The sequence below is a fragment of the Camelina sativa genome, chromosome 20, assembly GCF_030686135.1.
Source record: "Camelina sativa cultivar CO46 ecotype springtype chromosome 20, ASM3068613v1".
Lineage (NCBI taxonomy): Eukaryota > Viridiplantae > Streptophyta > Magnoliopsida > Brassicales > Brassicaceae > Camelina > Camelina sativa.
Window position 1 is genome coordinate 33,766,776 of NC_141899.1, and position 14,101 is coordinate 33,780,876.

The 14,101-nt window shown below is 34.9% G+C and overlaps 2 protein-coding genes across 13 annotated transcripts; one reads left to right on the plus strand and one right to left on the minus strand.

Annotated features, from left to right (window-relative positions):
- Nucleotides 1-2,645: 2,645 nt before the first annotated feature.
- LOC104772892 (cullin-4) lies at nt 2,646-8,339 on the minus strand. Its single transcript, XM_087506622.1, has 17 exons — nt 7,616-8,339; nt 7,091-7,206; nt 6,660-7,006; nt 6,243-6,423; nt 6,029-6,151; nt 5,653-5,940; nt 4,987-5,112; nt 4,746-4,847; nt 4,577-4,630; nt 4,331-4,437; nt 4,172-4,232; nt 3,946-4,077; nt 3,720-3,857; nt 3,539-3,619; nt 3,360-3,440; nt 3,165-3,245; nt 2,646-2,892 (listed from the first exon to the last, which is right to left on the minus strand). Exons 1-17 carry the CDS (start codon nt 7,857-7,859, stop codon nt 2,779-2,781), a joined length of 2,376 nt encoding a protein of 791 aa, XP_087362748.1. The 5' UTR covers nt 7,860-8,339; the 3' UTR covers nt 2,646-2,778.
- Nucleotides 8,340-10,186: 1,847 nt separating this feature from the next.
- LOC104771882 (uncharacterized) lies at nt 10,187-13,520 on the plus strand. Of its 12 annotated transcripts, none has more exons than XM_087506624.1 (8): nt 10,187-10,391; nt 11,566-11,633; nt 11,794-11,862; nt 12,104-12,173; nt 12,425-12,601; nt 12,697-12,728; nt 12,912-13,008; nt 13,095-13,360. In XM_087506624.1, the coding sequence occupies exons 1-7, from the start codon at nt 10,304-10,306 to the stop codon at nt 12,930-12,932; spliced, it is 525 nt and encodes a 174-aa protein (XP_087362750.1). In that variant the 5' UTR covers nt 10,187-10,303; the 3' UTR covers nt 12,933-13,008; nt 13,095-13,360. The 12 variants fall into 12 exon arrangements, 11 of the variants coding, with proteins under 11 accessions (XP_087362750.1, XP_087362749.1, XP_010494790.1 ...); XM_087506623.1 differs by having other exon boundaries at nt 10,331-10,391; nt 12,697-12,789; XM_010496488.3 differs by lacking the exon at nt 10,187-10,391 and adding an exon at nt 10,668-11,338 and having other exon boundaries at nt 12,683-12,728.
- The last annotated feature ends 581 nt before the right edge of the window (nt 13,521-14,101 follow it).

Sequence of the window (14,101 nt, forward strand, 5' to 3'; positions counted from 1 at the left end):
CACAATAGAAAATATAGTTAAATATATCATAATTTATGTTTCCATATTGATTTTGTTGTATTTTTTAGTTGGAATGGAATATAGAATATTTAGCAAACAAAATCTGAAGTAATACTATTTTTGGAAATTTGTTAGGGATTAACTTTGTAAATAAGTACAAATAAAAGGGTAGAACCCAAAATGTACTTAAAAAATGTATATATAACTCTAAATTTAAACTTCAACGTACATTTGAACATCTATACACCTATAAATATTGTGAGCTATACTTCAATTTAAATTTATAGCTCGGCAGATTATATATAATTAATAGATGTTCAATTTGGATGTTCTAACTGTACTCTGCAAAAATAAATTTGACGTAGCAATATGGTTAAATATTTTGAACCGTGAAGATACTTAATATTGTGTAGATTTAAGAGATCCATATTAATGTATAATCATTTTAAATTTAAGAGATCATACAATCTCAAAGATCTAGTAAAATAGGTATGTAGATTATTTATAGGATTAAAAAATAAATGGATAGAGTTGTTTTTGGAAAACTTGAAATGTGTAGATGTTGTCAAGTTTTTTTATGGCAATAAAAGTAACAAAATTATGTCTATTTAAATAGTTTCATTAATTGAGTTTCTATGAAGTGTTATTTTAGGAAAATCATTAGGGGTTAATGTTGTAATTAAAATAAATTAAATAAGCAAAACTTCAAGGCCATAACACAAAATGTACTTAAAAAATATTAATATAGATAATCACATACTTGTATCTTTGGTAAATATATTATATCGTTGAGTTTTCTAAAAATACTAGATCATGCTATAACAGGAATTGTATTTTATTTTTAGAAATAATTTTGTATATCATATGTTTTGAAAAAAAGTTTTCAAATATTGTATTAGTTTATGTATTATAATGTTATTTATAGAGCAATTCCTCAAAATACCATTATTTTAGTTTTTTTTTTTCTAAAAATAGCACTCTTTAATTTTTTTTTCCCAAAAATACAACAAAAGCTTTTTTCCAAAAATACCACAAACACAAAAATTGATTTTTAAGGATGTAGAATTTGTTTTTTAGGTTTAGGTTGACAAATTTAGTTTTAGGGTATAATTTTTAGGGGGTAGGGTTTAGTGCTAGGATTTAGAGACTATATTTTAATATTAAACTTTAGTTCAATTTTAAGGTATTTTTGAAAAAAAAATATTTTAGTGGTAGTTTTGAAAAAAATGTGGTATTTTTGGAAATAACTTAAATAGTGGTATTTATGAGAATTGTCCTTATTTATAGATATATTTAATCATATATCTATGTTATATTTTCATTGTCTGTCATACATCAATGCTTGAATTTTATTGTAATATATAATTTTATAAATTGGTTTTTAAAAATCAAGATATTATAATAAGAGTAATTTAATATACGTTATACCTCTCTTTTTCTATATTATAATTAGGGTTTGAAAATTTTCATATTATAATGACATATTATAATCCGTGCTATAGTAAATTAAATTAGAGTATTTATAATTTTTAACTTTTTGATCTATTTAACATTTATGATAACTTTTTTAAAAATATCAAGTTAAATTATTTTTCAATGTTCCAAATTAATATTTATAAAGTTAATTTATTATAGTATATAAAAATTATACATTTCAACAAAAAAATGTGTGAAAATATTCAATATCAGACCTGTTACTCAGACAACATTTTTTTGAATATATATTTATTTAAAGAATTTATATTACTAAAGAATAAATTTTTGATCTATTACAAGTTTTTTTTCATAGATTGAACAATTTATATCCATTTCAAAAAATTCAAATTGTGGCATATGCGAAAAAAAATTACTTTCTTTATGATAATGAATAATATAATTATTTATTTGTTTCACAAAAATAAAATGATATAAAGATGAGAGGTGAAATATCCCCTCTAAACATATAAGATTTGATATTTAAATATATAAAATGATTTAACAAATTAATATGGTCAGTTAGATATTAAATCTTTTCTGTTCATTTTGATTGGTTATTTCTTTTTATGGATTAATAGTGTATCTTTGTTTTAATTTTTTTTAATTAAATTGCATATCATGTCCTAACCACACCGATAAACACAGTTATTGACCTTCCATCAGTTAAGCAATTTGTTTCTCTCTCTTCGTTCAAAACAATTGTATGAAGATATTTCTAATTCTTAATATAAATTTTATTTCGATGAAAACAAAAAAAAAGTAAAAGCTTTTTTTTTGTGGTTCACAAACAGTATATACTAAAGACAGAGAAATGTATAAAATGTCAAAAGAATCCAAAAAAAAAGCTTTGAAAAATATTTCTCCATACGAACCAATTCAAAAGAACACTAAACGGAATCAACAAACAAAACTTGAAGATAACTTCTCTTAAAAATTCTACTCCAAGTTCTAAAAAAACGATAATGTTTGTCCATAAACAAAACAACTTTTAGGTTCTTCTATAAAAGATCAGAAAACGAACGAGTTCCAAGTATATAAAAAAACAATAGATGAGATAAAACCTAATAAAATCAACACAGTGAATGCTCATGGTAAAAGTAACAGGAGAATAAGTGAACCTAAGAAGCAGCACAAGTTAAGGGCTGTACAAGCAAAGCGGCAAGATGAAATGATTGGAATCTCGAGTTCTTTTTTTTTTTCTTTTTCAAACTGAATAAAAAGAAAATTTCGGCCATTGTTTTTGTTTGTCAATAAAATATACAGAGAGAGGAAAATATTGAAAAGGTGTTTACCAGAGAGACTCTAAGCAAGATAATTGTATATCTGGGGGTTGCTCTTTTCCCTCTCTAAGTATTCTCGATCGATCAAGCTTTCAATCCTCTTCTTTAGATCAGCCGGTTTTATTGGGAATTTGAGCTGCAAATCACAAACACAATCGCAGGGTAACATTTAGTTGAGTCCTGAGAGCCCTCATCATCATCACCATCACCATCATAATCATCACGAATACATTACCAGTACGAGTGGACAGTGGACAGAGTTAAGGAATTTCATGTTTTATCTTTTCTTTCATAAACCGACATATTATTTGTCTGGTTACTCATTCACGCGGAACCCAGTTCAAAATATAGTTTTACTTTTTGATCTTACTTCGGGTTTTGAAATCAATCTAGCAGGATGAAAGTTACCTGTTGGAAGAGCTCAGTGATTAGAAGAGTATGGCTCAAGACTTTTCTTGTCTTCATAATACGAACAATGGCTGCATCGATCTGTAAGAGAAGGTTGTGGTGGGATTTTGTCAAAATCTTCTCTCATTGAAAGAGCCAGGTTGTAAAACGATCCAAGAAAATAGTATCGTAAGACAAAATGGAACAGAAACCAACCTGGTATTGTCGGTCCTGGAATACTCTTTCCGTTGTACTTGTGTTCTCCTCTACTGTCTCTTTCATCTGGATTGCATTTACCTGCACGCAGGAAACAAAAGAAAGAATTGGTTCACTACAACAGTATCACAAGATTCGAGGAAACTTTACGAGAAGAGAGCAAGAAAAAAACGACGTACCTTAATACGATAGAGGGGAGCTGCAAAGTCGTCATTAAATTCAAATTCATCACCATCGTCTACATCTCTTCCCTTTGGATGCTGCAAAAACATTTACATAATAAGGCTCAACCTTATGGGAAAAGGTAAATCCACAATCTCAGCAGTTTCTGCATTAGTTGAAAGGAGATTTTGGCCTAACCTTCAGCAGGACACGGACTTTCCCACAAGCAAGCGACTGCAAAGTCCTTCTCAGCTCCTTGTCCTCTATGCCAGTGGAATCTTTAATGTCTTCAAAGCTAAGTTTCATTGCATCGTTAAATAACATCAACACAACAGCCTGAGACAAAAAGAAAAGACCATGTTTAAGCAATAACTCGGGTAGACAGGAAAGAGGCTACCAAGGAAAAAGAGGAAATTCTACTGACCTGAAACAGGGAAACAGCCAGCTCCTTTTTACCTCTGGAGAAATCTGCCTTTAAAACACAGTGGCCTAATGAATTTTGCCACATTAACCTTCTACCACTGTACTTGCTTAAATAGAACTCTTTGAAGATATCCTACGAAACATACAGATAACTTAGAAAAAAAGCCTGTAACTAAAAAGAATCCAACGAGGAAAGGAAAAAACTAAATAAGAACTGTTAGTAAAACCTGATAGACATTTAGTTCATGAGGAAGCTTAACATCCATGGGTGGATATGTTGGCCAGTACCTGCATTATACATGGAAAGTTAACAAGCTTTATATATACCCATGCTATCCAGCATTCTAGCAGTTGAATCCTGGGCGAAATTAATACATAGTACATACCCTGTTGTTAAAACGTGGACACTCATCTCAATTCCCGATGGCAGTTTTGTTCTGGCCTGGGAAGATTGTTTGAATGACTCGTTGATTTCCTTTGACAATTCAATATCCTGAAGAAAAATTCAATATAACAGAGTTCAAACTCATTAGGACTATTGTACATGTACTAAATTCATTAAAGTAGGTATGGTGTAGGATCATTCAACAATCGACCAACATCTTTTTAGAAAATAGAGAAGGAAAGAGTACCTTGAACATCCCTTCGAGCTTGTTTGTAAACTGGCTACCACACTCTGTCTTAAGCTGTAGGTAAAACCAAAGTTGGGGTCAGTGGGTAAGAACTACCGATATAGAAAACAAATTGTCGGAAAGGGGAAAACAAATTGTGGGAAGGGGAAACACCCAGAAAATAAATCACCTTAGAGATCATGGATTTCTCCGCATCAATTGAAGCACTTTTTCCCAAAAGGAGTCTCTTCGCAAGATCCTTTTTGTAGAATGCTTCAAACACATCTTTACCCTTTGATGAAAAAATAAAAATCCATCAGCAAAACCAATATCCAGAAGATCAAATAGCTGGGTTACAGAAAATGCACTGCCTCAAAGCAGTGATTTACAGTGACAAAACACAGTACTAGATGTAAGAAATCAGAGTTAACCTGGATAAATCGGAACAAAACCAAGACTTTTTCAAGAGTACTCTCCAATTCTTCTTCAGAAGTACCCTTATTCCCAGCACGGAGCTTCTCGTCCAAAAACTTGGCAATAAGCTCAGCTGGCCGGTTCTGCAATATAGATCAAGAGCATAAGATGTATATCAATTTGGCATGCATGCTAATGGACAAAAAATGAAACTCTTATAGATTTAGAACAGTGATTCACGAATGAGCAGAAAGCTACAGTGAACTTTTTCAAGAGGCTTCTTGATATTGGATATAAAAAATTTTGCTCAAGACTTCAGCGACGACCAAATACTGGATAAAATAAAAAGAACTATTTGGTATACAAAGTGATGAATGCTAGCTAACAACATTACTGTAATCAGGTCCAGCGCCCACAAGAATACAGTACTTAATTATGTTTGAATATTATGTTTGAAAACTGTACCCACTGCCCAAAGATGTCTCCAGATCATAGCAATACAGTACTTAATCAGTAACAAAAAATCTCTAGATTATAATAGAATATAAACTCTTCAATTGTAGCATTGTAACTGAAGGTTGACATTTCCACAATAATCACTTAATCAGTCTGTTGCTCTTACATGAAAGTAAAATTGTTAGCAAGAGACCCAGGCAATAATCAAGAAAATTAATATTTGATACCTGTCGAAGATTAATCAGATGCTCAAATGAATCTTTGATGGTGTTCCCAAATGATTCGTTCTTGCTAAAGCTCTCTTCCCATATTATGTCAAGAGAAGCCTTGAAGTCCAATAGTGATTGTACCATATCTTTATCTTTCTCTTCATCCATAACAATCTTCTGCCCAGTTTTCCGAACATATGCACTTATTGCCTGCCTCAGAGACTCAAGTGCATTGACCCTAGAAAACAGGGTTTGCATCCTCTGAAGGTCCTCAGTACGACGTCCATCCATTAACGTTGTAAAACCCTGGAGATGTTCAGAGATTCAGTAAGACTACGAAAAACTAAAATTTGCTAATATGCACGCCGCCACAAGGATAACAAGAGAGTGAAACCTTATCAAGAACAACAAGAATATGACGCTCTAGAAGTTGCCTTTCAACAGCTGCTATCAATGGTTTCCTGGTTACTGCATCTATATAGAGTATGCATCTTTCATTCTCTTCATGCAACCTTCCCTGCACAAATCACCAGTAGAAACCTTAACAAGACTATTAACTGTACTGCAGCTTATCATAAGGGGAGACTATATGAAGTCATGCAAGGCACCTCAACATGCTTCAGGTACTCCGGAACATCAGACTGCTGCATGTATTTCATTCCTTCGGCTGCATAGAATTCAGAAGTTCCTTCAAGGAAAGGTTTCTCAAAGCTATCCATATATATTCCCAGTGCAGTAAACATCTTCAAAAGATGGCTAAGTAGAGTCCTATTAACAGCTTCTGCTAACCTGCAGGACCAATATCATGGAGGAAATGTAAGCAGATTCAGGTGAAAATGTTATCCAAAATATATACGACTTACACTAGTGCTATTTTTCCTGAAAGTTTGACCTATACCTAATTATCTTTACTAGAAAGCCAGAAGAAATAAGACAAGGTAAAGATGGCTTTATGAAGAGATATTCCCAATGTGACAAAATTAACCTCGCTATATTTTTGATAGGCCAGAAAGTTACAAAATTACCTTTCTTTTTCAATCATACTTAAGAGACCTTTAACAGTCCTCTGCTCAACTTCAGGGGCCAGTGATAGATGCTTCCGGAAAAGCTGCAGACCCATCTCCCACAATGAACGTACATTTGAGTTTTGTATCACATATTTTCTATCCAGAGTCAAGGCTATACTACGGATCATAAGCATCTGGTCACAAAAGTCTTGCCAGCATTTCTCGACAAGTGACAAGAAAACAGTGAGATCAGTGTTCTGCCCAACTAAAGATTGTAAAGCTGCAGAGATGTGTTCTTCACACTCCTTCTCAATCTGTTGGTAAAGCTTTCCTGCCAGCTTATGCATGCAAAGGTCATCAACAGCCTAACAAAACAGTCACCATCTCATCAGCACGGCATCTACAGATAGGAAAAGAAAGGAAGCTAGTAAATTTGCAAGTAGCCTAACCTGGTAAAGGCTCTCGAAGTGAAAAGAAAATGGTTTTTTGAGGAATATAGCTCTGATAGCTGACTGCAACTGTTCCCATGTAGTCTCCTCAAAGTTCTTTGGTAGAGTTGGTTTGGCTTCATATAACAAATCAAATGGTATAATCAGAAACCCTTCAAATGATAAAAAAAGAAGGTAATAACAAAATTCCGGATCTTCAATTAGCTAGATCGGGCTAGACAAAGAGATTCATACTTGAAAAAAAAAAAACAACAACTCATCCACTCATCAAAATCACCAGTCACACTCAATTCTCCACTGTAATTTAACAGCAAATCCCACACAAAATTCCCATCAAATAGCTATCTTATGAAAACCCTAAAATTAAAGAACCCTAACAATTGTACCAGAGAGTAATATCGAATCAACCCAGAGCTTCGATTACATACTAGACTAAAAAGACCCCCAAACAAATCCCTAAGATTACTCGGAGAAAATCGTAAGGATTACGATCAATGAGAAATCGAAATTGAAATCGATCGAAACCTTTATTAAGCTTGATTACAAGCTTCTTAGTAGGTTGAGGCAGTGTGGCTTTCTTGCGAGAGAGATTAGCGGCGGCGGGAGTTGGATCTTCCTCCATGGGAAAGCCAACCTTGTCGGCGGCGTTAGGGTGTTGCGGGGAATGGTGGAGGTCGTTTTTGGCCTTTTTCATGGGGGGAGAAGAGTAAGAAGAGTCGTCGGAGGCAGAAGCGGCGGAGCAAGTAGAGCGTTTGGTAGGAAGAGACATGAAAATGGGTGATAAAATTGTGAGAGGAATCACGAAGAATAAAACATAATCCCAAAATAAGAACCCTTTCTCTCTACCAAAAACCGCACTGTGCACTCTCGATTTAGACCCGACCCGAGAAAATGTAGATTATTTCTTCTTTTTTATTAAATAAAAATCAGAATTATTTTATTTTTACATTCATACGTGCAATTCTTTCATATGTAAAATAAGGGAGTATATGATAAAATAAAATATTGCAATATGAAAATTACATTTTTAAATTTTAATTTTATTTTTCATTTACTCGAAAAAAAGAATTACAACACGACTTTATTACAACTACAAACCAATTGAAAATAAAACCGATTGGTACACTACTAAATACATTTAAAGATGTTGTATGAGAGAAATCACTCATTCAGTACTACTCTTGTTTGGGCAAATGACTATTGCACTGATGTGAATGCAAGATTTGAGGACGCACGAAACCTTTTCGACGGTTTTGTATCGTTCAAAATTGGCTTATATATAGGTAGAGTTCTTAATGATCCTTAGGATTTTCTTCTTAAGTTTATTATTACTTAATTTTTGGTATTTTCATTTTCCTTAAGTTATATAATAAGGTCATGATGGCGAGAGTTAGCCGTTCAAACAGAAGCTCGCAATTGCGTGTTAGAATAGAACATAACAGCTGATGGGAAAACTGAAGAACAAGAAACAAAGATCGAAATTCACAGTTTTTCGTGTTTGGTACCATTATAAGAGTCAAGAGAAGAACAATACTTGATTGAATATAATGATTTTGTCTGAAATCTTTAATACCTCTATTAATTAACGAAATTTTTGATCAGTTTATGAAGTGTTATCATGTTTTGTTTTCTCATTAACATGTTTTTTTTTCTCACTGTTAATTTTCTGAATATCTATAACATTGCAAAGTTTGTTAAAATTTTACATAAACTTTTTAAGTTTTTCACTGATTCATTATTTTGATTTGTCTTTTTCTTTTTAAGGTCTTATGAGTTATGAGAGCCAAAAACTCTCTTAATTTGTCATAGAGACTTAGAGAGTACAAATGAGAGGCAAAAACGTAGAAGAAAGAATTATATTTTTGTGGGGTAATATTTAGACTTGAGAATAGAGAGAGAATCGTCGCGCGTGGCCGACACTCGCGGCGATTTTTTCTCCCAAACTCTTTCTTCTTCTGACCGCAACCTCTTGCACCGTTGATGGGGTTCTCCGTCAATTCCGGCGACGAAGAGAGCCCCAAGGCCCATGGTTCTTCATCCGTAAACTGCAGCATCAACAAAGTAAAGCTTCAGATCGAAATCAAGGGAGCAGCAGAGAGGAGAAGCTTCCGCGACATACTGACGGTAAAGAGCTCTATCGGCGGTGATGCGACGCGGAGTAGAAGAGGGAGATTCACGGCAAAGATCGAGAGAGGTAGGTGGTTAGATCCGAAGACCGGAGATTCTGGAGGCTTTCACGGTCGTTGTTCGATGGGGGAGGTCGTCTCCGGCTAGGAGGAGCTAAGCCACCGTCGAAGGTTCTCAGATCTACTCCCTACCGCCTGTCTTCTCTCACATATGAGCCTGAATCTCGTCGACATGCAAAGCTCGGATCTCTTCTTCCTCCTCAAAGCTGCTCTATGGTGGCGGGATGGCAACGGATCTTGGATCACCATCTCCGTTTGACTTGCGTCGCCCAGGCTCACCGGAGGTCCTGATCCGATGAGCATCCGCAATCTCATGGGCGGCGGCTCAACCTGTGTTCTACAGCTTGGGATTAGGGTTACAGACGACCGGTTTGATTCCGGTTCGTCATTAATTAAACCCGAGTCAATTTCAATTTTTGGTTTTACTTGGTTTGTTGTATGTGGTTTAGGCCCTAAGGGGATACTGTAAATGAGCTTAAATCCGGAAATAGCCCATTGGGCATTTATTTATAAAATTGAATACCCTTTAACAGAAAAAAAAAAAAATTATATTTTTGTTTTTGTCTTTTTTGCCAGACGTGTAATGTTGTTACGTACTACCTAAACAATATGATGCAATAAGTAGCAGAGCACTCTTACATAATTTCCTCACAATTTTTTTTTTTTTTAACGAGTTCATCACTTTCAATTCTTACTCCACTTCTACTTCTTCATCTTCAATCTTTGTGATAGGTCCCAATTTAGGACAATCAATGTTATCAAGAACAAAGACAAGAACACTTTGGTTCTAAAAGACTTTAGAACAAGTTACTGCAATTTTCTCTTCATATCATTCCATAAGACAAATCGTTTCTTAAATACAAGAAAGATGTTCCTAAATTAACTGCCAACTAAACAAACATAGGATCGTGAATAAGTGGGAGACAATTCCAATAATATAGGAGAACGCACAATGCCATATCCTATTCAATCTTGACCAAGTCAATCTTGGTTTACTCTGGTTATGATCTTATCACTTTGTCCGTAGATGATATTCGAGGAACCACATGTTTTTTTTTTTTTTTTTTTTTGTCAAAATTCGAGGAACCACATGTTGAGGATCCCATCTCCCCGAAGTACGTTTTTCTAACTCTTCTCGTTCTCTTGCTTCTAATCACTGCTTGCGGAATCACTTGCTGGTGTATCGCAAGACGTAGAGAACGAAGTAATTTACTCGTTTCTCCTACGCCACTAGAAATTGAAATGGCGTGAGAAAGAAGTTCAGATTTCTAAAAAATAAATCAAATTTAAGATTAAGTACTTTGCTTTTCAGACGTTATATCATTGTAATTGTAATGTAATTTTTGTCTAAAATGCCTATTTAGTTAAGTGTAAAACTTGTGTGTGTTGCCACAGAAAATAAAAAAAAAACTTGAGTCTTGTGTTGAAAAGCTTAAGGGGGTTAAGAGAGAGAGAAACAGTTTTTAGCCAAGAGATCATGGCTCTATTACCTAAGCCTTGAAACAGAGTAAGTATCTCATCATTTGCATCACCAAATTCTCAAGTGATGGGACTTAGAAGCTTGACCGTTGGTGTTTTCCCGGTAGCTCTAAATTTATGTATCGACAAAACTTGATATGTAGCCAATCGAACTCCCGTGGAAAGAATTGCAAACTTGAACTCTAGTTGAATTATTGCTAATGTTAATGTGGACGCATTTAAAGGCTATGTGGTTGCGGCGACTAATGATTGTGGCTAAGACTGGATTCTCTATGACCCCCTTGGCAATGCTCCACGTCGATTCTCTGATGCACAAAGGTTTGTCTCCTTGGCTCTTGCAGCAGAGGCTCTCTCAAATTGCTCTGTTTTCATTGAAGGATGATCCGGAGTTCACCACTAGCATAAACTTGGAGGTGTGCTCCTCAGATTCCCAACTACTCTCATTATCTCCCTCAAATCAAAAGCAAGCTCTAACGGGGGATCCAAGTTGATATTGTCCAAAAAAAATAAATCGATAATACAAAAAAAAAAAAACTATGGACTCGGGTCTAATTATGGAGCTTTTGAATCTCCTTAGAACCTGGTACGTGTCAGTCAGTTGTTGGTAGGGTTATGGATGACACAACCGAAAGAAATTTCGCCCGCACTTTCTCTCTCTTGTTTGAGTTGTTTCATCGTCTCTCTCATCACGACGATTGCTGTATCGGGCAAGATTTCTTTCAATGGAAGCAAATGGAGGAGAATCGGCGGTTTCTTGTATCTGATGAATTTTTTCTTCTTCGATTGTTTCATGTTTGTTGGTGGTGGAAGTGCAACTCGGCGGATCCGTACTAGTTCGACGGCTGCGGAAACTCCTCCGGTTTCCAATCTGCCCTCAGGTAAGAGAAGAACCCCTTTGAGTTCAGATTTTGTTTCAATTATCCCTTCAGTATTTGAACCCAAGCAAGCAAGCATAGAGGTCAACAAATTACAATTTAGAGTTTTCTTACAATTACAGTTTTTTTTTTTTTTTTTTAATAATTATTGTCCAATTTTCAGGACTGTTTGTTTGAAGAATTTGAAATCAGAACATGGACAGGTTCAAGTGGGTGGGGAACACCACTCTTGGTATGGATTCTATTGATTTTTTTATGCATTACTCTGTATTGATACCTGAAGGCTTTCTCTTTTAAGAAAAATATTATACAGCCTTTTATTAAGGTGAAGGTACTTGGTGGAATGAGAAGGTAAGTCCTTCTTGTAAAACCATAGAATCAGGTTGAAGATTTGGGTGAAAAAGGCTTTTATCTTTACCATGACTTGTTTCTCAAAATGACTTCTTTGTTTCTTTGTCTTTGGTTTTTGCAAGAATCTTAATAAACCCGTTGGGGATAAGTTAGAATCTCCTGACGTTCCTCCAATCCCTTGTTCTTGGAGAGGTAATGGTTTTGGATATATGGTATTATTGTCTCTTTAATATATGGTCGGTTGGCTTATTTTTAGTGCCACTTCTATTGGATATTTGCTTAAGCTGAACCAACAAGTGTCAATTCACATTGTTGAAGTTTACTTTGAGTTGAACAACCAAGTTTCTGTTTCACATTGTTGGTGTTTACTTGAGCTGAAGAATCAAGTTTCTGTCATTTGAGCTGAACAACCAAGTTTACTTTTTTTTTTTTTGTCCTTTGAGAAATGGGTTCGCTGAACAAGGATGGAGAGATGGAGCAGATCGGAGACCAGTTTACGGAGGCTATATTGTACGTTAATGGCGTTCTTAGAGTCTTGCCTGATGGATTAGCTCATATGGCCTCTTTTTCTGCAGCAGCAGATAACCAATGCTGTAGACTCACGTTTTCTTCTGCAGTTAGTATGTATCTACTCTCTGTCATTTTTCTTAATCCAAGTGTTATGCCTCCTCTGGATCAATTTTTATTATAAGTAATATTAGTTTCATCCCTGCAGTGGAATGTTTTGTTCTATCAAGGTTTCGCTTGGTAAGCAGTCATATGACGAAGATAAAGAAGCATTAGCTATTGGCACATCCAGTTCTTTTCTGTATGCAGCATTCAACACTCTCCCTCTTGAGCGGATCATGACAATTTTGGCTTATAGATATATTAGTGTTGTGAGGGTGATTTAATATTTAAAAGTGGTTTTATATTGTCGTTGATGATCAGGCATATGCTAATGATAGTTGACAATAAGGAGTTCTATGAACGAGAGAAGCCTTTATCGCTACAAGATATCAGGTTGCTCATCATTATTCTTAAGCAAGTAAGCGTTTTGATTCAGCATTTTTGTAACTTAGACGTGAAGAGTTTTGGATATATGATTGATAACTCATACGTTTTGTAATTAAGGACGAGATTAGCTGGGGCTTAGACTGCTACAGAGATATAATAAGCTACATTGGCTGTGTATTTTCATATGGATGCTTTGCTGCAGTGGTTGTTCAACTTGCTACTAATGTTTACACAACAGTTTCTATTGGACTCACCAAAACAATTAATAGTATCTTTGTGTCATGCTTATAGCTGAAGTTCTGTGATAAGCATCTTTGCCTTGTATGTTAAGCATTCTCACTTTTATGTTTACACAAGTTTTTTAAAATTTGAATTTTTGGATCCTCCTATTAGACCCCTCCATTGGACTATGTCAAAACTAATAAACTTGCTTCAGTGTCTAACTTTCAACTTTTCATTTTTTTCAGTTGTAAATATTGTTGGATCCCAAAAAATGGATCCAACCGTTGGTGATGCTCAAAGCTATCTTCCATTAAAGTGGTTCTTTTTTCTCAATCGTTTTCAATATCGTCCCTCGTTTGGACACTGTTGTAGTTGATTCTGTTACAGGACCAGTTTCCCTTCTCAGAGCACTTGGAACCAGATCAGAATAATCAGCCCGGTATGTGAATGGTACAAAGGAGTTTGGTTCCCTTTTTCAACTCCAAAGTACTCTTTCATATCTTGACTTGCTTTTCATAATAGTCTGTCAACTGGAGATAGACTCAGCAAATGGAACAGGGGATATCTCGGATTGGCTGCATATTTTGTAATGAGGAACTAGAGACACGGGACCATTTGTTCTTCTCCTGTCCCTATTCCTCACAAATTTGGTTTTCTCTAACTCATGGCATTCTTAGCAGTAGATACACATTGAAATGGAGCTCAATCCACTAGTAAAAAAAATATGTATAGCCACCAATATATTCGTGGCTTAGCCTAAATATTCGTGGCTATAAGTAAAAACTGTCACGAAAAAAAATTGTAGATATAGCTTCGTAACAAAATTATTGGCGTTGCATTTCGTGGCTGTTTAGTCACGAATTTGTCACTCCCCTTCGTGACTACATATAGCTACGAAATGA

Bases quoted from the DNA above. Each gene is read 5' to 3' on its own strand.
- LOC104772892 (XM_087506622.1), bottom strand. From the start codon at position 7,859: ATGTCTCTTCCTACCAAACGCTCTACTTGCTCCGCCGCTTCTGCCTCC. The intron at 4,631-4,745 runs GTGATTTATTTT...TTTTACCTACAG, and splicing joins AGAAATCCATGATCTCTAAG to CTTAAGACAGAGTGTGGTAG. The intron at 4,233-4,330 runs GTATGTACTATG...TGTATAATGCAG, and splicing joins GTCCACGTTTTAACAACAGG to GTACTGGCCAACATATCCAC.
- LOC104771882 (XM_087506624.1), top strand. From the start codon at position 10,304: ATGATATTCGAGGAACCACATGTTTTTTTTTTTTTTTTTTTTTGTCAA. The intron at 10,392-11,565 runs GTACGTTTTTCT...TGGTGGTGGAAG, and splicing joins GAGGATCCCATCTCCCCGAA to TGCAACTCGGCGGATCCGTA. The intron at 12,174-12,424 runs GTAATGGTTTTG...TTGTCCTTTGAG, and splicing joins AATCCCTTGTTCTTGGAGAG to AAATGGGTTCGCTGAACAAG.